This window comes from Mus caroli, unplaced genomic scaffold, assembly GCF_978045245.1.
Source record: "Mus caroli unplaced genomic scaffold, Mus_caroli_1 scaffold_14, whole genome shotgun sequence".
Taxonomy (NCBI): domain Eukaryota; kingdom Metazoa; phylum Chordata; class Mammalia; order Rodentia; family Muridae; genus Mus; species Mus caroli.
In genome coordinates this window covers 106,109,372-106,133,348 of record NW_028227269.1, presented here as the reverse complement: position 1 = coordinate 106,133,348, position 23,977 = coordinate 106,109,372, and the positions used below count along the sequence as shown (strand labels likewise).

The window sequence follows — 23,977 nt, the reverse complement described above, 5'->3', positions numbered from 1 at the left end:
TAAATAGATTAAAGAAATGCTGAAAATGATTATTTCCCATCTATACAGAGGCCTGAGCACATGCGCTGTGTAGCAGACACTCAAGGCAAACTGTCTTCCTGTTAATTCTGGTAGTCTTTCAGATCTTCAGAATATCTGAACTGTAGCAAGGAAGAATTATACTTTTATAATTACATTTTGTCTTAATTTAGATATGCTTAATTTAATTAGCAGGACTAAGAAATAGTAGCATGTTTTACATTTTCATTAATGCATATAATTTTTATATTCTTTGTTCTTTTTATTTCCTTTAGAGAGAGACATTTTTAAACTGATAAGCTTGAAGTTTAAATATCTGACCCTGTGTTTTCTTATCCCTCTATAGGAACTAGATCACTATTTTCCAAACTGAGTTCATCATTAAAATTTATTTTCATTTCCAATATTAAATAATCAAAAAGAATTAAATAATACAGAAGTCTCTAGTAAAATAAAATAAGCCACTCTTGTCCCCTGCAGTCCTAGTGTCCTCTGGATTATTAGCTGCATGGAAGGCTGTTGCAGCTGAGGGTACTGTCCCACTCCCTTCTGTCTTTTGACTGTTTGTGGCACCCTTACATACATATTCATAGGCGTTCTGAGTTTGGGCATTGGTGTTATGTCCCTGCCGGTATGGTAAAGCTGTGCACTCTTGAGTTTATCTCAAATTAAGAATAACAGACAACTCTTGGTATATCTTTTTCTCTAATGTAATTTGTGTGTCCTGTAATCTACCATTGTTCTCTGCTAACCCTCAGAAAGGTTGTTCAAGAAGCCAATATGTCATCCTTGTCCCACATACCTAACTGGATACCTTTGTTGATTTTTTTTTTTTCTGTTGCCATGAGGTTTTATGGGGCATTGAGTGTGGCAGCATTTAAGGAATGCAGTTTTCCAACTATGAAGCTGCATATCATACTCATGACCAGTTAACCTCTTTTAAAATGAGGTACTTGAACTCAAGGTTTGGCTTTTCAGTGAAAGGCTTTTATTCTGTGTGTCTGTGTGGACTCTCCTTCTGCCATTTGACTCTCACAGGGGAACTCAGGAGAAAGTAACCCACTAGTGCTGTCTGCTTTCAACAGTAGTCTGGACCCTAGGGACTCTCTGTGGTGGCAGCAAGGCAGAAGAAGTGCTGCCTAGGATTCTAGTGAATGGGAGTGAAGTCCTTTGCCCCCCGGAGAAGCAGGTTTTAAGATTTTCTTAGGCCCATTCCTAAGCTATAGGAAATATGTCTCTGTGTATGTACTCTTGCATGTATACATGTTCACAGGTTTGTGCAGGGGTGTGTGTGTGTGTTGTGTGTGTGTGTGTGTGTACATTGTTAGTATTGTGTGGATGGAGGCCAGAAGTCAAGGCTGCATGGCTTTCTCTAGTGTTCTCCCCCTCATATTTTGTTGGTTTGGTTTTTGGTTTTTTGAGACAGCATTTCTCTGTGTAGCTCTGGCTGTCCTGGACCTTTATCTGAAGACCATGCTAGCCTTGAACGCAGAGATCCACCTGCTTCTGCCCCTAAAGGTGTTTGCCACCACCGCCCAGCTCTACCTCTTATTTTTGAGACAAGGTCTCACACACTAACCCTGGAGCTTGCTGCTTTCACTAGGTGGTCTAGGAGGTTTCCCTGAATTTAGTCCTCTGTGAGGATGTTAAAGATGCACACCACTGTGCTTGGGTTCTTTGTTTATTTAATTTAACGCAAATGCTAGAGATCCAACTCTTATTCTTATGCCTGCACAGCAAACATTTTACCACCACACAATCGCCCTCATTTTACAAATGTGTATCTTTAATCTTGCTGGGTCTGTCCAAAATTAATAGAGTTGACGGAATTTTTCCTGTCAGTTTACCTGAGAAGGTCTCTGCTAAGGGGTTTATAGACAACTGTGTATGTTGTGGTGAGAGTATCATACATGGCTGTCAGTCATTGTGGTAGAAAGCTTCCAGGGCCCTCTGGTTAACTGGTGAAAATCCTCAAGATACTTGGAATCTCAGCTCAGATCAAAACCCCAGTTTTCATAAACATGTACAGTCTCACCTACTTCTGACTTCTTGCTGTCCCTAATCCCAGTACAGCCCCCATCAGTGATTGTGCTTGCTGTCCCTAATCCCAGTACAGCCCCCATCAGTGCTTGTGCTTGCTGTCCCTAATCCCAGTACAGCCCCCATCAGTGCTTGTGCTTGCTGTCCCTAATCCCAGTACAGCCCCCATCAGTGATTGTGCTTGCTGTCCCTAATCCCAGTACAGCCCCCATCAGTGCTTGTGCTTGCTGTCCCTAATCCCAGTACAGCCCCCATCAGTGCTTGTGCTTGCTGCTGCTCCTGCGCAGAATGCTTGTTCCTCAGATGCTCCTGACACTTAGAGTTAGTGTCACGTTAGGCCAGCTACCCTGGGCATTCTGTCACACAATCCCCTCCTTATCCTCTGTGACCTTCCTACAGTGCCCATACGTTATAGTTCCTTTGGGTTTTTTGTTTGTTTGTTTGTTTGTTTGTTTGTTTTGTTGGTTTTGAACTTGCTATGCAGACACAGATGGCTGGAACTCCTTCAACTCTGAGTGCTGGATTGCAGGTGGTACTTCACCTCACGGCCTCCACCCATTACTTTGGGAGGTCCATTATCTGTTGCTTTGAAGTGACAAGCATATACACTCTGGTCTAGGACAAAAGAGTAGGACACATGGACACAGCTGTAATCTGTTTCTTTAGTTTTTCCGCTGTCTTTTTCAAGTTGAATGAACAAGTATGCATTACGTCATTCCTTCTTCATACATGATGCAAATAATGGATATACACTGAGGAAATTGAAACAAAGATGGAAATGGTTATGTCCTCTGTATGTGTGAGGGAGTCATGTGTCACACTCTTTCTCCTGTGGTGCTGCTTAATAGGTGAGTCTTTGATTCTCCAGGATGGAATGAGTGTGACCAAAAGGAGCCAGAACAAGTATGCACAGTCTAGGAGGTTGGCAGGGCTCTGAGGGATGAGGCATCCAGATGGACTGTTTACTTAATCGGGCATCGATTCCCCGCCCCCCACCCCCCAGGAGTTTGTGCCTCAAGGCAGTCTTTTCAAAGGCAGTGTCAGGTGTTAGAGACTGTACATCAAACACTGGAGACTCTGATTTGAAAAACATTCCTGGTTCATGGAGGCTGGGAAGGCAGTTATTTAGGCGTATGTGGTGGTCGCTATAGAAGAGAGAGGATAGGGTGAAGTGAAATGGGGGGGGTGTTCCCCAAAAGAAGAATGGTTTCCGAGTCTCAAAGAAGAGTAGGAGTTAAAGATGACTCCTACTATCAACTCCCTACTACGAGAGGGAACAGGACTGTGACCTATGTGGCAGAGAACACCAGGCTCTGAGGCCTTCTGGCACTATCCAGAATCACTATGTGATGAGCAGTGTAAAGAGGTGTAGTGCTGCAGCCTAGACCACTCAGAAGGGGTTTGAAGATTACATGTTTATAAAGCAAGGGCAAGAACTAGGCATGAGGGGAAACTGGCTAAGAAGATTCAAAAGGTATTTAAGAGTTTATGGGCATTTAAGAGCAGTCATGTCTGTGTATTGCATGCAGAGACAAGATAGGTGTGCCATGGGTTGGGGTCAGGATAGGGGACTTTTCTGTACTGTCTGTACCTACCATATGGGCATAAAAACGCTTAGTAAAAAGAAAGGGACAAGTAACTATTTACTTTGCCTTTGCTTACCTGAAAGTTTTAGGTGACTGTGGTCAGAGAGTAAAATGTGCCTGTGACTTAGAAGTGGCTCTTTTCTTGTCCTGATTCTTACACAGTAGGAAAAACCCACTTTTTATGTATTTCTGGTATTTCTGGTCCAGGGCCTTGAGCATATTAAACTCTCGTGCTCTATCACCGAACTAAATCCTTTCTTCACATTGATTTCTCCCTGGACAAAAGTTATATAAAAGTAACACTTGTAGGTAAATACAGAAACCCCAAAGGCCCCCATGAGTCGTGAATAGGCAGGGCGGCCAGTGTGGGTGTGGGCCTTTTGTCATCTGTGGAAACCTTACTCTGGGCTCAAAGGCAGTAATTTTCTAATAGTGTGTTTGGTGGAGACCCAGAAATGATGCACATTATCTTTTCCCAAGAGAGATTGATTTACTTCAGATTTGCAATTTCCTGTACAGTCTTTGATGTGCATGGAAATGACTGGCACCCTTACCAGCTCTTTGCTGCTCTGTAAGCACCTCTAGACACCTTTGCCCTGAGGGACGCCTGCCTCATCACCCTTCGTTCTTTCCTGCCTAGATCACAACTGGCTATAACCTGGAAGATGACCGCTGTGAGTGTGTGGCTCTGCAGGACTTTCAGGCTGGAGATCAGGTAGGTTTCAGCATTCTAGCTGAGAGCCAACCCATGGGCACTGAGGAGTGGCTTTTTATCCTTAGGAAGCATTGGGCATAGGGAGGAGCTGGGACACTGACCAAATCTTGAGTCAGAAAGATGCTTAGAATTGTACTTTGCATCCTCGAAGAAAACAATGTAGCTGTTTGCACAACTGAACCACTATATGTGATACTGTTGTTAGCCAAAATAGATTTTGTCATACAATACTGAAACAAATGTTTTGTTTTATACACTGCATTTCTTTATAAAGAGGTAGTATTTAAAAGAGGTGGGGCTCAGGTAGCTAAATCTTAAGGGAGTTAGAACAATCATTCCTGTCCTCTTAGACTTTCACTGTGATATGTATATTTTTAATATCTAATAATTTGAGTAGAGGCACAGCTAAGTTTCCCAGTCAGTTTGAAATACATATCTATAAATCTATGTATTATCAGTTTTATAACCCAGCACATAGTAAAAACTGATAGAGACAGACACTGCCTTCCACTTGGTCTTCTCTTGAGAAACGTTCATAGCCTGTTAGTGTGAAAGTGTACAAGCTGTGCAAGTGGGTTTCTGACAGGAGTTAAGTTAAAGGCCTATCCTAGAGTATTCCCCTGTTTTAGAAGGAAAGGAAGACATGGTACATTCTAAAGTACAGTTTTAGAGAAGGCTGTGTCTGGAGAGGCTTAGCGTCCTGGGTCAGTATCTCCCTTAGCCTAGCCCGTCTCCCCTACCTCGTCGTGGTAGACATGTGCGTTGGGCCTACTCTCCTTAGGTATGCGTCTGGGAGCGTAGGAGGATTGCACACGTTCACCTCCCATGCAGCAGGCTTTAGCCAAGTGGCTGTGTGGTTACTTGAGAAGTCTGTCTACTGCTTTAGAGTAGTGCTAATATATGAGAACTAAGCCTTTGCTTGCTCTGCTCTGTTTTAAGAATGCATACTAAGTTTGTTTTATGTCCTATTTTCTTCTTTACTGCATCTTAGATTTACATTTTTTATGGCACTCGGTCAAATGCAGAGTTTGTGATCCACAGTGGTTTTTTCTTTGACAATAATTCCCACGACAGAGTGAAAATTAAGCTGGGCGTGAGTAAAAGTGACAGGCTCTACGCCATGAAGGCTGAGGTCCTGGCTCGGGCTGGCATCCCAACGTACGTACACAATAATGTGGCTTGGCACTTCCCTTTGGTGCATGTAGTATTCCCATTACGTAGTGTTTAATTGGTGTGTTAATAAAACTCCTCCACAGTAGTGTGTCTTAATCCCTTTATCCCTGTTACACAGCACATTCAGACCTTGGCGATGTGTGGTGATTTACCAGTGCTTCCAGATAGATCTAAGTGTGTGGCTAGCAGCGCCCACAGCTAGTTCCAGGGGACCTGGCCTGCAGTCCTTGTTAAGTTAAATAAGTGCTCTGGTGTCATTAATGTCTTCCACCTTGAAAAGGTTAATGACATGGAGCAATTTGTTTTGTTTAATTCTTTGCCACCATTAGTTTCTGTAATGAAGTCATGACCTCAGTGATTCCATGAATTTCTGGTTGGTTTCTTTAAACTTTGTTTCATTGGAGGTGTGAAGTGGTGAGAAGGTGAGAACTATGATTTATTAGTTCTCCAGGGACTAGAGGAGCCATTCTTAATGAAAATGGATTATCTGAACTTTTTTTATTGAACTTGTCAATATTTGGTTAATGATAAAGTGTGAGCTCAGCATGAATTACTGTCAGTGCTCCTTAAGGACTGTGGGTGCGTTTTATTCTCTCACCATGAGCATGTGGCCCCAGAGTCAGGTCGGTAGGCAGTAGGCGTCTGGCAAGGGTGGCCAGTGCCTGCAGGACCTCCCCACCCACCAGCCTCTTGCTTTCCAAGGTGCGTGCCTGTCATGTAGTGAGGCTCAGCTCTGCTCCTTGAGGACCACTGCTGCTGTGTGGGCCCGGGCATCTCCTCTGGAGGAACTGTGTGTATGGCTGACCTCAGATTCTGTTGTTTTCAGATCCAGTGTTTTTGCATTGCATTTTACTGAGCCACCCATCTCTGCCCAGCTTCTAGCTTTTCTCCGAGTGTTCTGCATGACTGAAGGTAAAAACAATTTCAGATGAGAAAGTATTTTTTTCCTTCTTACATTGTGAAAATGTAAAGCAAGGGGGCGCTAAATAAGACAAAATCCTTAAGACGGTACAGGGAAGACGGTGACATTAGAGAAAGGACTCATCTGTTGTCCACTGCAACTGAAGAGTCCACACATCCTGGGAGGGTGACACGGCAGACAGCACCTGTGTGAGACAAAATATTCCTGGCCACAACTCTGTATGTCAGACCCAGGAAGGCTTAAGTCCATGCATTGAGCACCCGCTTAGGACCAATCATCTGAGCCTGCTGTGCTGAGTGGCCTGGGAGCTCCCGTTTTTGTTCTGCACCCTGGACTGTGCTCCCAGCCGCTGGGGCCCCATTTGTAATGGACCTGTTGTTTTACGATACCTTCAATCCTGTACAGAATGGCTGGAATAATAATGTAGAGAATAAGTGAATGATTTACTGGCTAAAGCCATGGAAATGTGGCTGTCCCTACTGTCAGGGTAAGACATGGGGTAAATCTCTTGTGGGTTAAGGGCTTGACAGGGAGATGAATGTACAAGAACTTAGTCCTAGAATGTAGGTAGGCAGTAGAGACACTTTTGGGAACCAGAGACAGGGTAGCTAGCTGTCCCTGAAGAGCAAACACCTTCCAGAGATTCACCGCCATTCACACAGAGGCTTTTCTGTGCACAAGCTAGGGTGATCTGTGGTATTTTATTCTATATTTAGTGAGTGAGGAATCAGGGCGGGGGCGGAGGGGGGAGTGGAGAGAGGCATGCTGGTAATGGCAGTCCCTGTAGCTTGTGCAGTGCCCAGTGCTTACCATGATGCTTCCTGTACTCTTATCTCTTCTGCTTTGTAAGGTGTTTCCTGTCACACTGATGTAGAGATTCCAGTTCAAAGAGCATGAGAGGTTAGGAAAGGGGCAGACACTCAGCTAGTAATGGGACAACCTGGACTCAGAACCAACTGCACTGCTTCCACGTCCCAGACGTCCCCATGTCCCTGCTGATATGCAGATAACAGAATTCATGGAGCAGTTCTTGCTGAAGACAGTGTGTTCGAGGGTGGTAAAGGAGGGGAGAAAGGTAGAGTAGTATGAGATATTCTCTATAGAGGGAGACGCTCGCAGGCAGGTGAGTGTCCTCACTCAGTATGACAGACTCAGGCCACCTTGGGAAAGGGAACCTCTGGGAAAAGGATGACCAGGACACAAAAGGTTTGTTGTCTAGCTAGGGTCAGGCCAGCGGCTGCTTTGTATGGCTTGTCTGCAGCCATGTGATCTGTGTCCAGCTTTTCTGCACATCTGCGGGAGAGCATGCCTCTGCCTCTGCACTGAGCGGAGAGCTGAGGCCAGGAGTGGCAGCAGTGACTCAGCACTGGAGATCTCTGCAAAGACATTCCTGTTTCTAAAGAAGCTTTTTAAAAAAAAGATCTGTATCTCTAAAAAAGGTTACAAAGTAAAGAGTGAAGTATCTAAAACCCAGAATTTTACCTTGGACCTAGATAGTCATTTTTTTTAAACATCAGATAACATGCAGTTTTTAAAAATTATCTTATGTTTATTGCTGTCCTTTAGTTTCTTCTCAGTCATCAGAAGACAGTTTGTCATGACGAAACAATTGATGTAGTCTTTGAATTACTCCAACTAATACTAATAAAAGTTAGGTTTGCTGTCAGCACGGCTCCTCGATTTGCATTGTAAATAGTGACAGCTGTAGGGCATCTAGCTGGGAAAGAGATCCTTGTCTCACGGTTACGTAAGAAGCATGGGTGTGTGTGTTGAACTGAACAGGATGCACAGAGATGAGCTGCTCAGAGCATTGCTGAGTTCTTCCTTCTTACACATAGTTTTGAAGGTGATTGAGAGGCTGTGTGTATGTGTGGTTTAGATTTGGGAGAGAGTGGGGGTGCACTGAGAGACACTGAGACACTCACTTTTCCTTGAGTCAGGTCTCTATGGTTCATGTAATGTTCCTACATCTTTGGCTTGATGGGGTGCATAGTTACCAATTGGAGGGTCCCAGAATGATAGTGGCTCTCCTCAGTATCTTTAAGACATTTTCTTTTTATCTTATTTATGTATATGTGCCTGTATGTCTGTTTGCATACCGTGTGTATGCAGTGGCCACTGGAGTTAGAGGTGGTCGGTCGTAAGCTGCTATGTGGGTGTTGGGAATTGAAGCTAGGACCTCTGGAAAGGTACCCAGTACTCTTAACCTGAAGCCATTCCCTCAGGCTCAGTGTCTTTGACCCAGTTGGCAAGACTGAGATCTTTACTCCAGTTCTGTCACAGTAAGGGATGTGGCCATAGAACGTCTTCAGGACCTGTCTCAAGGCTCTCAGTCCCCCTCTCTGAAAGAGTGCTAAGTGGGGCGAGTTTTCAGCGCTGAGCCAGCACTGCCTATCAGGGAGGCCTCACTTGACCTCCTGGCCTGGAGCTTAGCTCTGCCTCTGCTTAGAGAGGCTGGAGTATGACGGTGCTGTCCAAGTGAGAGTTGTGCTGTCCTCCTGACCGACTGGCTGCTGTGTGTCTCTTGTAGAGGAGCTGAAAGAGCATTTGCTAGGGGACAGCGCCATTGACAGGATCTTCACTCTGGGGAACGCGGAGTTTCCTGTCAGCTGGGACAATGAGGTCAAACTTTGGACATTTCTGGAAGATAGAGCCTCACTTCTTTTAAAAACATATAAGACAACAATTGAGGTAATCAGATCATACTTTGTTGTGTTTCTAGTCCTTGATTCATTCTGATTTTTAGCAAAATGTATGTTTGACATTTCCTTATTTGGTATCAGTGTTTGTCAGTTTTATCATTTTTATATTAATAGCATTTGATAAATTTTACAGTTAGTACTTTTGAAAAATATCTTTAATTCATGATACCACAAACATAAGTTTGCATTTAACTACAAGGTTTTTCCCCTCCTATCCCCTGTCCCTCTCTCTGCTCTCTCTCTCTCCTCCTTTCCCCCTCTCCCCCTCTCTTCATCTCTCCCTCTCTCCCTTTCTCCCTTTCTCCCTTTCTCCCTCTCTCCCTCTCTCCTTTGCACCAGCATGTAGTACATTCAGTTGTTAAGCCCAGAGGCTTGCCTGTGCAGCCAAACCCCCTATCTGTTTTCAAGACAACGTCACTAAGCTCCCCCAGGCCTTGAACTTAGAACCATCCTGACTCAGCCTCCTGACTAGCTGGGTTTACAGGCTGCTCACTAGGCCTGACTGGAAGACCTGTTTCTCTCTTCTTTCATTTATGCCCTTCACTCTGGCACATATGGGAGCCCCAGTCATAGTGGTTAAAGTTGAGTAAAGCCATCTATTCTGTCTTGGTTCCATTTACCTGGCCTTACCTTTGTTTTGAGAGTCCCAACTTCCTATAACAAGAGCCCTAGGTCAGACTGTAGTTTTGATGGGTGTGTTGAGTCATGGGTACTGTGAGTCCTCAGTTTAAAAACTGTTAGCACCCTTACCCTCTCTCTCAGGCTGACCAGCTGCTCTGTGCAGCTTTGCTAATTTAAGTCATTAATTTGGTGTCTCAACATATCCCTCCCCCCCCACCCCACCCCCAGGAAGATAAGATCGTCTTGAAAAATCCTGACCTCTCTGTCCGGGCCACAATGGCTATCAAATTGCGCTTGGGTGAAAAGGAGATTTTGGAAAAAGCAGTGAAGAGTGCGGCCGTGAACCGGGAGTACTACCGTAAACACATGGAGGAGAGGGCACCACTGCCCAGATACGAGGAGAGTGACCTGGGGCTCTTGGAGGGTGGTGTGGGGGACTCAAGGCTCCCTCTGGTCCTGAGAAAGTTGGAGGAGGAGGCAGGTGTGCAGGAGTCTCTGAGCCTCACAGAGACTGTCAGCAAAGTCAAGGCTGCTGAAAATGGGCTTGTCAATGGGGAAAACTCGATCCCTAATGGGACCAGGTCTGAAAATGAAAGCTTAAGCCCAGAAGAAAGTGAAAGCGTGACTGGAGACACCGAAGAGTCTTCAGGCAGCATGGCCAAGGTGAAGGAGCGACTCTGAGATGCTCATGGGATCCAGTCGAGCAGAAGTTTCGGACAGCCCACCACATCACCATGTTCCTTGTTAACATTTTTCTTTTCGCAGAGAGGAAAATATGTTTTTGCTGCTTTATATAAAAGTGATTTTTAAGTTATTTTAAAGATCTAGCTTCCCTATTTGATTAAGATTGCCATCTTGCTTTTGGGCAGAAAAAAGTAGTGAACAGCAGCAGCGGAGAGGAGAGGAGGCGCCCTTGAACGACTGCAGACCAGCTGTGGGCACTCGCTGCTCCTCCAGGAAAAGGGTGAGGTCCGTGCTCAGCTGTGCTCGCAGGCCTGCTGTCCTCACTCCAGAATGAGTGCTGGCTCTGCCTCTGGCTGCAGAGTTGAGGCTGGACTCGAGTGGATGGTGGAGATGAGGCACAGTGGAGAGAAAGCTGGGCTAGGCCATTCAAATAGAGGTGGGGTTTCTTAATAAGAATATCCCCAGTACCAAAAGAAAAGGTAAGGTGGCAACCTGATTTTTAATGGCTTAAAATGTTGATGATGATCCTAATTATATAAACACACACATATATCTAGTGATTTCTAAGGATTTGTTTACTTTTTGTGTTCTGTTTTGCTGTATTAAAAACTTGTCCTTTTCCTTAAATCAAAGTAGGACTCGAGTCCTCCTCGGTTTTCACGCTGGCTTTGTTTCAGAGGTGCACTGACTCCAGTGGTGGCAGTGGAGCGCCACAGACACTGAAGCGTGGCTCACACGCAGTGTCAGGATGAGGCGGCCCCTGGCTTTCTGGTTCACAACAAGCTAGAGATTTTCAAAGCTACCCTTTTGAGTAAACCCTTATTAAAAGAGAAGCCATGACTGTGTTTTGTTTGTTCCTTGTCTTTAGTAGTGCAGGCCCTTTGAGTGCAGCTTTGATCAGACCACCTCACATGCTCGCTGACCCCTGGGGAATGCTGCCATGTCCCTGCTGTGCTTGACACACACAGAGGTTTGGTGGGTACATGCGTGAGTGCCCAGAGGCCTACAGAGGCTCTGCTCCCTTCTTAAGCCACCAGTAGGGCCCCAGTGGGATCCGAGGTCTCAAGGAATCACAGGCCACAAGATAGAGGGGGAAGGAAGGCTGCTTTCATGGGACGTGGGGTTCGGGGTGATGGGTGTCCCTGGTCTTCAGTGTCCTGATGTAAGCACAGTATACTTGATCTCACACACACACACGTTATCCCTGGCACCCAGACCGTCACTGCAAAGGATCTCCCGGGTTCTGTAAGGACTGTGGCAGCCATGCTCCTGTGGCAGCCATGCTCCTGCGGCAGCCAAGGCAAGCCCCCGAAGATGATCTGTTTGGCTCTCTGCTCTGGGTTCAGAAGGGCAGCATCTTGTGTGCCACAGATGGACAGGCTCACCCGCTGCACTGGACGCTAGTGTAGGCTTGTGTGAGTCAGGGACCCTCTAATTTCTACTGCTATTTTGAGAGAACATGTGAGGCCAAGTCTCTTGTCAGCCTTATACCGGGGATGTGACCTGGCATGTGGAACTCGCATACTGATCTGTGTTTATGCTCATCAGTTAATGCTGCGGAAATAGTAAGTTTTGCATTAATCTGCCCGTACATACGGTTTTTCACTGGACTAAAAGTCACGTCTTGTGCGTTCACATATATAATCCCAGAGTAAAAAGATTGCCATGCATGGGACAGTTATAAACTATTTGCTGGGGAAGTCTGAGTTAGCTAGAGAGGCTTGAGCCAAAATTCCAGCTTGTCTCCAAGGACACCTTTGATAGACACAGTGACACCCATGTCTGGGGCCCCGGAGCCCATCAGTTCCTTCTCCATCACAAAGTGTGTGAGTCACTGGGCCACAGAGTGACGGTAAGTGTGCTGTCAGCAGCAACGCTGCTCTCCAGAACTGGTGGCTTCCCTATGAGGACTCGTAAAGTGGGGAGCTACAGCTTGTCTCCTGCCCAGTCACAGGTAGAGTGCTACTCACAGGGGACCCCAGCAGCCACAGTGTCCTCGTTCAGAAGTAGAAGTGACTCAGTCAGTGGTGATGAAGAACCCTATTGCTGTAGCCATGAAAATAAGCCTTCTTCTCTCTCGCATCACACTGACATTTTCTCTCTCCCTAGTACCTTGGAACAAGAGGCTGCTGAGACCAGTCTCGGAAGTGCCACTCGTAAACAGGAGATTCACTGGCTTAAGAAATACCCAGTTTTCTCTAGAAACTAGCAATTGATTGATTTCCTCGAATAATTTCTAAATCAAGCCCACTAAGGTGTGCTTGTTTGAAGAGAGATGGGCAGTATGTTAATATCTCCAATTCCCATTATATATACTGCTGGTGAATATTCACTTAAAATGAGAAACTTGGAGATGTATCTTCATAGGTAGAGTATTTGCCTAGTGTGCACAAAACCCACGGTCCAATCCTTTGTGCTGCATAGACAGTATGGTAACACATTTGTAACTCTTAGCACCAAAGATGTGGAGACAGGAAGAGTCCTGGGCTGCATAAGACTCTGTCTGTAATGAAAAATAAGTAAATAAAACCAAAGGGAGCTGGAGAGATGGCTGGGTGGGTGCAGTGTTTGTTGTACAAGCATTGTGACCCCGAGTTTGGATCCCCAGCACCCATTGTAAAAAAGGTGGGGGAAGATAGGGGCACCTTGAGATCTGTTTAATATCTCCTACAGAGCGACTGCTCCTCTGATGACCCTGTTCCCTTTGCTGTGTGTTAGCATCCTTTCTATCGTTGAAACCCCTCCATCTTCCACTCCTGCCAAGTCTTCCCCAGGGTGCTTTTGAACAAACTTTTAGTATAGTGTCAGTGACTGCTTGGACTCAGACCTTTACAAGGCGTCTGCATTTGAGTCTGGAAGCAGGAGCGTAGCCTAGGAAGTCATGCAAACATAAAGTGCTGACTGTTACCTTCACTATGCCTGTGACACGGAGCAGGTGTTTCGATGCCCAGACTGGGATTTATATTCATTCCCTCTTTCTCTCTCTTTTTTTTTTTTTTTTTAAAAAAAAAAAAAAAAAAAAAAAGGTTTTGTTATGATAACCCAGGCCTGAAACTCCTGATCCTCCTGCCTCGGCCTCCTGATTGCTAAGACTACTGTCATGCATCTACTCCTTGGTAGGAGGTTTGGATTTCTTGACTACAGAGTGAAATGGACGTAGAGGTTATTGGGAGGGTGGCACAGGTACAGTAGGATCCAGTGGCCAGCTCAGCTCCCCAGGCTGTTGAAGAAACAAAGGCATAAGCTGGGGTAGGGCAGGGCTCATTGGTGGGTAGAGAATTCCCCTCAGATTCCAACACATGGCCATGGCTCAGGAGGCTGCTGTCATATCACCCATGAACATTGAAAACATTATTTTATACATATTAATGTCACTGTGAACTCAACTTTCACATCTTACAGATAGCTCAAAATAAGCCCCAAATGTCGGTGGAAGTGACAACTGACTCAAGTCACAGCAAGAGATGGCAGTTTGAGCTGCATGCACCTCGGTTGGACAGTTCTGGAAATAATAACCACAGCTGGCACTAGAGCATCCTGTCAAGCGAGTCCTAAAAGGCAAATGATGGAAACTTCCTGTTATTCCTGAAGAAAAATCATGAAGTTTGTTCCGTTCTGGTCACTGGTATTTGTTGTTAACCCAGGGATTTGAGTGCTGACAGCAGACAGACCGACTGCTGGGGACATACAGCCAGGGATTCAGTCCTAACACACTCAGCATGTTCCCCTCAACCCAGCTCAGGGCTCTCAACACATGCTCAAACACAGCCTACGCGAGCACACTTTGAATGGGTGATTCAGGAAATGCAAAGTTCCATGTGAAGTGGCTGAGCCTACAGTCTTGACTTCCTTCCTGGTTTTTGTGACCAGTTTTGTTTATTGCCCAAGCTGTCTGTGTCAGGTACAACTCATCTCTTGGTGACCATTTCCCAGTCTAGAAATATAGTTGAAAAAAAAGTATACCTACCCACAACAAACATAAAATAGAAACTCCCATAGGCCTTCAGTGGCTGTGCAGGCTGTCTCGGAGGAAGCCAGGGGTTTCTGCAGCAATTAAATGGCCTGATTGGATTCAGGGGGAGCTTTATAATTGCTCACAGGTAGCAATTTATTAGGATGGCTGTTGCTCATGACATGTGTCAAAAAGGTCAAAGTTTATACTTCCTTGGACATTAACCTAATCTTTGAAACTCTAAAAGTTACACTTTTTGGTCATTAATTTTTTTTTTACAAGCAGAGATTTTGACAATTAACCCAGTTAATAAAGGTCAAATTTCAATTTTTTCCAATTTCTGGAGCATTTAACTTCTTCCCTTTTGAAAGTGGGAAGATAGCAGATGATAAATAGTTATTAAGTGAGTAAGGATGTAGTCGTGCTGTCAGCGTGATGATTATGAAGCAGCTGACCCTGGAAGAACAGAATCGCTGTGTATCTGATGGGAGGGAAAGTAGATTACAAGCCTGGGAAATAGAAAAATTAAGCCCAAAGACTGTGTGCTGTGGATAGGATAATGTATGTGCGCTGATTACCTCATCCCGGGTTCTAGCCACTCAGTTATGCAGCCTCCAGCCTCCAGCCTTCAGCTATCGGATCTGCACAGTTTTAAAAAGAAGTCATTTCTCCAAGCCAACAATGAAGTACAAGTTGGGTTAAGAATCAAAATGTCACCACCATGCTGCAGCCCTCACTCAGAGCCACACGAGCCATTAGCAATGTAGCCAAGTTGTGTGCGAGCTTTTCCTGGGGAGGTGAGCAAATGTCTATCCACTCCACAGTGGGCACCAACCACAGACAAAGGAAGTGCCCAATTCAGGTCAAACCAGGTCTTTAACCATTGAGTTTAGTTGGAATCACAGGTAACTAATGGTTAGCTCCATCACGGTCCCAGCAGCCTTTAATAATCTATATATTCTTGGGGATGGGTATGGACTTGTGAACCCCACCCCAGCAACCATTAATTGCTGATCAATTCTGAGGAGAGATGGGACTTTGGAGCCTCTCCAGTCCATGGCAGGAAGCCCCATCATGTACAGGTCCCCTTTGGGTAATCACAGCTGTTAACAGTTCAAGAGAGCAGCTGGCATGGAGGACAGGGGTCTACAACACAAAACTAACCAGAGGCTAAGGGGAAAGGCTGAGAGGTAGGAACCTGATGGTTCTGGCCAGCTCTCTTGCCATATACCAGCATGAACATGCCACACTGAACCTCGGAAGGAATGTGGAAAGAGGCTCGTGGCATGGGAAATGGGCATTCCACAGAGCCCTCTCAGACCACTGAGCAGTATCAGCCTTCCCGATCCAGTCCTCCCTCTGCAGCTTTGGACCTGTAGGAGGCCCATTTTTGACAATGTTTCCCATGCTCAATTTGTGCCCCCACCCCCTGGTGGGAGTGCTGACTCGGGGAAGAGAACAGCTGCAATGTGGCCCTGTGAGAACCCAGGAGAAACCCTGCCACCTACTTCCAGAGACCAGGCACCTTCCTCACCCACCTGGCTCCCCCTGGGAGATCTGAAGCCTTGGCTGCTGCCATGTTAGGAAGACAGTCATCTAAGCATTGTTGTGTTCTGTGCTTCATAGACAGTAGAAAGCCAGGTCTGTGCTCCAACAGTCATCCCCTCAGTACCAAAGACACACCAAGAGTCCACACGCATGCCTCTAGCCCTCTGTGTCTTCCCACCCGGCTTCTCTCGGTCTCTGCCTGCAGTGGTACCTCGCTGCACACATTTCATTTTGCAGTTGACATCCTAAACCTGCCTCTCTCCTAGACTGGAGCTAGCCCAGCCCAGTCCCCACTATTCTGTCCATACAATAAATGACCGGAAAACACTGTGCAAGACGCCCAGCCCATCCAACTCAGCCAAAAGAGCTTGAGTGTGCTGAATTTTAACATGTGCAATTTGGGGAATTGTCGGAACGATGACTTTGACTACAATGCTTAATTTCTGACAACTTTGCCAACTTCTGCCTGCAGTTGAGTGTGGATGGAAACACCGAAGGACTGTATAGTTTTAAGAAGTATAAATTATGGAGCTGGGAAGATGGCTTGGTGGATAAAGTGCTTGCTTTACAAGCATGAGGACTTGAGATTGATCATCGGAACCTGTGCTTAAGCCAAGCATGAAGCTGGCAAGTTGGCTCAGAAGATAAAGGCTCTTGCAGCCAAGCCTAATAATATGAGTTCAGCCCCCTGTAGTTAGCCCCTGACCTCCGAATGTGTGCCTGGGCACGTGCCCAGGTGGAAAAGCTGGGCATGGTAGAATATGCTTGTTATGAGGAGGGGAGACAGTGGAGCCTGAGGCTCACTGGTTAGCCAGCCTAGCCTAACTGGTGAACTCCACACCACTGAGAGACCCCGTCTCAAGATAAACGAGATGGACATACATTGTTCACATTTGTGTACCTGCATGTATATTAATGTATACCCGTACCCTCAAACACATTGTCCATATCCACGAAATGAAGGAAGGGTAAATTATCAAAGATGTGAAATCAGGTGACTCTGGCAGGATTCAGTTTTCAGAAGGCCTGTTAGAAAGTCCTCACGGACCTGTGCAACGTGCTGCAAAAGCCACCTGCTCAGGACGCTTGGGAGAGGAGAGAGCGAGAGGGTGTGTTGGCATCTGCTGGGCCCGAAATAGCCCCGACAGGCTGCAAACCAGTGTCACATCGGAACACACCTCAAGGCAATGGTAAAACAGGTTGTCTTGACAGTGAACCGTTGGAAAAATCATTTTAACCTTGTGTTTCTCTTCACCACCGGCCGGGAATCTGACCCATAGTATTCAGGCATGCCTCCCTGCTTCCTCCTGGAGCCCTACTCCCTCCCCTGCCCTCATCTCCCTCCCAGCTGCCCTTCTTTTCCCATCTCTGGCAGTCCAAGCCTCAGCTCCCTTTCCCTTGACAGACATATCTTCCATGTTACTGTACTTCAGTTTGCCCCGTACCCATGCGAAGCCAAGCACCCCACAGTTAATAGAATTAGGACTGGCCTGGGAACTCGGGGAGGGAGGACCAGAGCCAGCGGCAGGGGAGCAGCTCCAGCTGACTTGTTTTCCAAGCAGGCTGGGTGGCCCTCAGATACTTTGGAGCTCAGCGGCTGTGTGGATGGAACTCAGGTGATCAGCCAGTCCAGTACCTTTCCCTGGTGAGGCACCTGAGCAGTTTCTGCATCTGTGACAGATAAACACTGAAGTGACTCCCAGCACCTGTCTCACCTGTGCTTCCTGACTCCGCGGGGTCAGTGACACCTCCAGCACGCAGTGCCTTACATCCTCCAAACTTCACCCTCCAGCGAAGGTGCTCTGAGGAGGGGGGCTGTGAGACACAGGTCACGGGAATGCTATCCACTGGCCATCTCAGCATGCCTGACTGTGAAAGGTGCTAGGGCAAGCTGCGGGCTGGTTGGAAGGACTCTGGGGCCCAAGATGAAGATATTCGTAATGGCCAAACTAGGACACTCATGCAAACAGATAAATGGTGTCCAGGAGAAAATAAATCCAGGCCTTCATCAGGATAAATCAAAGATTTATCAGTTTGATAAATGGGGAGGAGAGATGGTTGTCCCTTGCAGTAGGTTCTAATTGTTATGTCCAAGGGGGAAGAAAGTGGGAAAGCCACTAGGAAAAGTGTCACCACAAGTGACAATTGCTGCCATCAAGATCCACTGAGTTTATCAATACTCATGGGCACGTATCTAAAGAAACAGAATTTGCAAGATCTCAGGCACACCCCACCCCAGAAATAATTACAAAAGAGAGACAGGGGCTTCGCTGTGGAGAAGCCAGACAGACACCAAGCAACCAGGGCACATGACTGCAGTGACTAGTGATTGACACTCTTAATCTGACGTGAGAGCTCAAAGGCACAGTGTTGTCTCTGGGGATTCTGGCCAAAGATGGCCAACTTCAAGGAAGGACACTGGACATGATAACTGTCCAGCGCCTGGAAACCAAATAGAGAGTAGGAAACTATCAGCTGTGAGGGGAGAGTCAAAGGCAGATGTCCTGGGAGAGATTCGGAACAGGGGTGAGCGTTAACAGACAGCTTGGTGAGATCTGAACAGGAGTGGGCTGTGTGGCTCAGGGAACAGTCCTGCTTCCTGCTACCGTGTGTGCTGAGCCTTGGGGGCACACTAATCTAGGAGAAGCTGAGTCTGAACCAGACACCATCGCGTTTCTATGGCTCTGTAAAGTTTGCTCAACACCCCACAACACCTTAAATCCTGGCCAGGCCTGCCTGGGGTTGAATTCTTGCCCTTTCACGTTTTTTCTTCTGTCACTTGCTGGATATGGCAGGGCTGATGTCAGAGCTCGGGACACAGCCCAAGGCCGTAGGGCTGCATGCTGCGGAACACAGGGAGCGGCCAGGCAGCATGGCGAGTTTTTTTTACAATTTCCTTTTGAAAAGTGCAGAGAGAACTGCAGGCCAATCTGCAGCAGTACAGAAGGGTTCAGGCCTTGCTTTTGATTTTCAAACAAAATACTGAGAGACTGGTAGATCACACAAGAGGAAAAGGATGCGGGGGCTTCTGAGGCAAGAGGCAGAACTCAGCCAATAGCAACACAGGCTGCTGCTGCCCCTTCAGCAAGGGGACTTCTGAGCTGAGCAGAACCTAGCTCCTTGCACGCGTTGGCTCCCCACTGCTGGCCACTGTTGAGCATCCAGCCCACCGACCCAACATGCTTTGCTTCTCCTGCTGCTCCACCTGCCTTGGCTTGCTGCCACACACCAAGGGAACGTCTCCTCTACCACACTGTCTCCACCGCGGGCTTGAGCCCTTCCCCATGTGAGCCTACTATGGCTTCCACTATAACCCTGATCTGACCGGGATGCTGTCTCCCTCTGATGCTGCTCTCTGTGGTGGGCAGAGACGGGGAAGAAATGACGAGTTGGATTTCTCGGGGCTGTCTGTGTGTTACATGTGTAGCACATGTCACATGTAACACTCGCCTCTCTCTTCTGAGGCATCATTTGGGCTCTGGTTCATAAGTGAACTGAGGCTCAATATGTGAGTGTGCATGTGTGTATGTGTGTGTGTGTGTGTGTGTGACCCATGTGTAAAACATATGAGAACATGGCTATGGGCTTATGTGTGCAGGCATGTGTACAAAGGCTAGTGAGACAGAACACTTGTGTGTTAAGGTATAATGGGACCTTCAAGTGTCTCTCACGGTGACACTGGGAGGGTCCATGATAAGCTGTGGCCAGACAAAAGCCTACAGCCACAGAACCCACATTCCTCTCTCTAGGCAGTCTGGTCTCCACCCACGCACCTGCTTGCATGGCTCTGAGCAACGTTCATTCCTTCAATCCAAAGTGGAAAAAGGCATCTTTCGCATCTTGCATTTCTTATTTCTCCATCTTCTCTTTGGGCCCTTCAAGGGCAGTGCTACGCCCTCATGGAAGAGGAAAATGGCTGCCCACAAAGACCATCCTGGGTCCTTCTTCCGTGCGTGCCGCCTTGGTTATGTGCAAAGATCAAACTTGCCCATCGAAGATGTGAGTACCTCCTAGGAAAAGCCAGGGGTGTGGGCCCCGAGAGCATCGGCCCACCTCTGGCTTGAGTGAATGAGGTACAGCAGCAGCTTTGCTTGCTCAGTCCTCGGGTGTGTGAGTCTCTGGTGTGCGGGGAAACGGGCCCAGCCTATGTCTCCAGCGTTCTTGAGAACCCTACACTTGGGCTCAGTTCTAAAACAGCCCCTTCAAATGCTCATTCAGTGTGGTGGTTTGAATGAAAACAGCCCTCACTGGCTCATAGTGGGTTAATGGAGATTACTGGAGATCCTGCTTGTCACTCAGGGCCCAGTGGGAGGAGCCCCAGGAGGGGTTGTGGCTGGCAGGGATGGGGAGACTGGACAGTCATTACAAGGGTTGTGGTGACCATACCAGAGAGTACTGCAGGATTACCCTGGAAGAACCTCTGAGGAGGAAGGAGGGTGCTAGTTCTTCTAAGACTAACAAGCTGAACTCATCATTATGAGTGAGGAGAAATGGGGGTGCTGCCTGCTAAGTTGGGACCACACAGGGAGGGCCTGCAGGTGTGTGTGTGTGGGGGTACCAGGCTGCACAGTGACCAGGAACTGACAGTGACACCAAACAGGTGCTATGGGTTGCTGGCCTTGAACTCATGGTGATCCTCCTGCCTCATCCTTCAAGTGATGAGGGGAAATAAGTTTAATGGCTTGGGGTTTGGATCGTGAAGGGTTTGCGTGCCAGGGTTCTCAGATGGAGGGGAGGCACCGAGGACCCATGAGCTGGGAGAGAGTCTGAGAGAGGCAAGGACCCCAGATCCAGGCTTCAGGGGCTTCAGGTCTTAGGTGAGGATGCCAGAAATAAGGAACTGCGGAGGCTGGAAGAGGTGACCAGAGAGAGGCAAGCTGGGCCACCAGGGGGACAGACACAGTCAAGTTGTTTGTGTACCACAGCCCAGAGATGGTGGGCAAGATCCAGGGAGGGAAGAGCTACCTGCTGGCTGGCAGATGGCTTGTTTTAGGGGTGGAACAGAACCCATACATTCGAAGCTGCTTTTGAAGGGCCTCTGACAGGGCTCCCATCACCACCAAGGGTGTCACTGTAGGCTTGCTGGGAGACCCCAAGAAATGAAGTCCTCACCTTTCCTGAGAGGCAGAAAGCTGTGAGCAGCTGGCAAGTCCCACCTCACGGAAACACTCTGATTTCTGGTAATGACCAGGCAGAGCTTCGGAGCAGAGTCTGCCGAAAGGTCATTTATCCAAGAGATGAAAATTATTCCTTTTCCTGGGGGCTGTCATCTTTTGCTTTAATTAATATCAAGTGCGTACACTTCTGGCAGTGGTTTCATGTGCTTCTAGTGGACTTCCTGTGACATTTTTAGTTAAAAAAAAGAAGTGAATTCCTGCAGAGTAACATGAGTGTCTGGGTACCCATCACCACCTTCTTTGATGCACAGGAGACTGAGATGGGTAAATGCTGGCCAGGTGCAGAGCAGATTTGGGACAGGCTTGGGTGGAGACTTCCATGACTTGTGTGCGGACTTGCTCTTTCATTCATTCACTCATTCATTCATTCATTCATTCACTCATCTATCTATTGAGAATGTGACACAGAAGTCTGAGACCCACCTACTTACTGTATTTGTTTTCTTATTCTTGTAACCCAACTGAAGCAACCTAAGCAAAGATTCATTTTGGCTCCTGGTGGTAGAGGGACACCATGCCCACTTGGGCAGATCATCATGCGGGCAGGAACATCATGGAAGAGGCTTTTCTTTATTTCTTGATATACAGGAAACAGAGGGAGACAGGACTGGGCCAGGCGTGGGAGACCTGCAGACTTCCCCATCGGATCCATGGCTTCTGCACAGATTTAGCTCCTAAAATCCCAACGCCTCCCCTGAGTAGCACCCCAGGGGCCAGTGAGAAGGCTCAGCAAGTTAAGACAATTGCTACAAACACTGGTGGCCTGAGTTCAATCCTCAGAGCTGACATAAAGGTGGAAAGAGAGAACAAGTTTCACAGAGTCGTCCTCTGCCCTCCACCTATGCACTCTAATAAATAAACTGACCAACAGGAGCAGCTGTGGCTGGAGGACTCCGAGTTTTTTAATCCATGAGACTGGGAAGTTCATAATTATCAGATAAGGGTGTGAGGATTCCTGTATCCTGAGATCTTTTATCTGGAAAGTGGGGTGAGATAAAGCCTATTTCGCAAGGCAGTTTTCTGAGTCACAACAGATTGTTTTGTGGCACAGTAAACACAAAGGAGAAACAGGAGCAGTCATGGGTAGGGTGGACCATCACCTGTGTGCCTGGCACAGTGCGAAGCATGAGGAGGCCTGTCTCAAGTCCAGCTTTGTAGTCTGGGGTCTTCAAACCCAGCAAAGCTTTCCAGCTTGCATTTCCTGTCACTCCCACCACTTTCTTGGATCCCTGAGGCACACCTGCCATTTTATGTCTGTCCATACTGGAGAGCTCTGGGAAACAGGAGGCAGTATTGGGACGGCTAACTCTCCAGAGGGAAACCATTTGGACTAGGATTCTGGGCACGGCTGCTTCTAGATACTGGGTATGACGTAGGTGTGGCTCCTCGGGTGTGACCCCTCGGGTGTGACTCCTCAGTTGTGACTGTCTACGCTCCCACAGACTCTGGAGTTTGTTTGCTTTATTCTTCTCAGGTGGACGCTGGTGCCAGAGTTTGACCAGTCACAGAGCAGACAGTTGCTGGCAGAGCAAAGGGATGTGTGCACTCTCAGGACCAAGGCGTCCCTGATGGGTCGCTTAGCTCTGCTATGCTCAGTGTCCCCTTGTAAGGACCTTCTACGGCATGATGGCACCACTCCAGCACTTCACTGATGCAAATAAACCCGCCACAGTGGAGAGGAGAGCCCATTTTCCCTGTATGCTTTCCAAAACTTGATGTTGGCACATTTAAATTTTTTGCCAATCTGATGGAAAGAAATGTCAAATTAATTTGCATTTCCTTTCTTTTCTACTAATAAATTAAGTATCTTTTAGTATGTGAGTTAACCCTTCAGGGTTCCCATTTAGATCCTTTTCTTATCTTCTTGTTGAAGAAGTTATAAACTGTGACTGTTAAGTCTCTCTTCATTATGTATGCTGTCTGGGTGTTTATTATGTCGTAAATGTCTATTACACATATATGCATAAATGCATGTGTGTGTTGTAATTTTCTTCTGTATCTTTTACTGACTTCTCTTTTAACTTTCTTCAGACAATGTTTTTTTTTTCATTTATTTAGACAAGATTATACTATGTAGCCCAGGGTAGCCTCGAACTCATGACCCTGTTGGCTTCCTTACCTTAGCTTTCTAAATGATGGGGTGACAGACAGATGTATGCCAACACATCTGGCACCTTATAGACTTTTCCTTCTGGAGCTAAATTTACGAGAAGGAGGAGGAAGAGGAGGAGAGATAATTTAATTGCTCAATAAACCCATTCCGAACTCTTCAAGGTCATGGACCTATTTGTCTAATCTGTCTTCTATTCCTTCAGTTAAAAAAAAAAAAACTTCTTTAATTTTTGCTAATGATGTGAAAGGAGGAATTTTACGTTATTGTTTTCCAGGTAATAAACTTTCCAGTCCTTATTGAATAATCCCCTTCTCTCCTCCCTGCTTGGAAATGCTGTCTCTATTCACCTACAAGATTCTAGTGTATGCATGTGTCTTTTTAGAAATCATCTGTTTTTGTCCTGAGATATATTTATCTATTCGTGTGCTAATACCACATTATATTTATTAAAATGACTTTGTAATATGCTTTGACATCTTGTCGGGCAAATTTTCCCTTTGGATTTTTTCTTTTGCCAAGCTGTCTTGGCCAGCCTTGAAAGTTTGCTCTTCCTTCTGGGTATAGCAGGAGACTTGTCAAATCCTGTTAGATCTCCTTTGGGTTTTGTCTGGGCCCATGTGGAATTTACAGACTTACTGGGGTTTAGAATGTTAACCTTAGCGTGGTGACATGGCCCAGGGATTATTTTGCTGACTCACTAGCTGGCTCTCTGAAGAAGATGGAATC

At 46.7% G+C, this 23,977-nt stretch overlaps 1 protein-coding gene across 4 annotated transcripts in view; it reads left to right on the top strand.

Moving 5' to 3' along the window:
* The window catches only part of Setd3 (SET domain containing 3, actin N3(tau)-histidine methyltransferase), a 74,833-nt gene extending 63,539 nt beyond the window's left edge, over positions 1–11,294 (top strand). For all 4 annotated transcript variants that reach the window (XM_021178522.3, XM_021178520.3, XM_085830647.1 and 1 more), the window contains 5 exons: positions 4,285–4,359; positions 5,351–5,517; positions 6,359–6,444; positions 8,985–9,145; positions 10,006–11,294. In XM_021178522.3, the coding sequence (XP_021034181.1) occupies positions 4,285–4,359; positions 5,351–5,517; positions 6,359–6,444; positions 8,985–9,145; positions 10,006–10,458 (942 nt within the window). In that variant the 3' untranslated portion in view covers positions 10,459–11,294. The remainder of the gene's footprint in view (positions 1–4,284; positions 4,360–5,350; positions 5,518–6,358; positions 6,445–8,984; positions 9,146–10,005) is intronic.
* Positions 11,295–23,977: the final 12,683 nt, after the last annotated feature.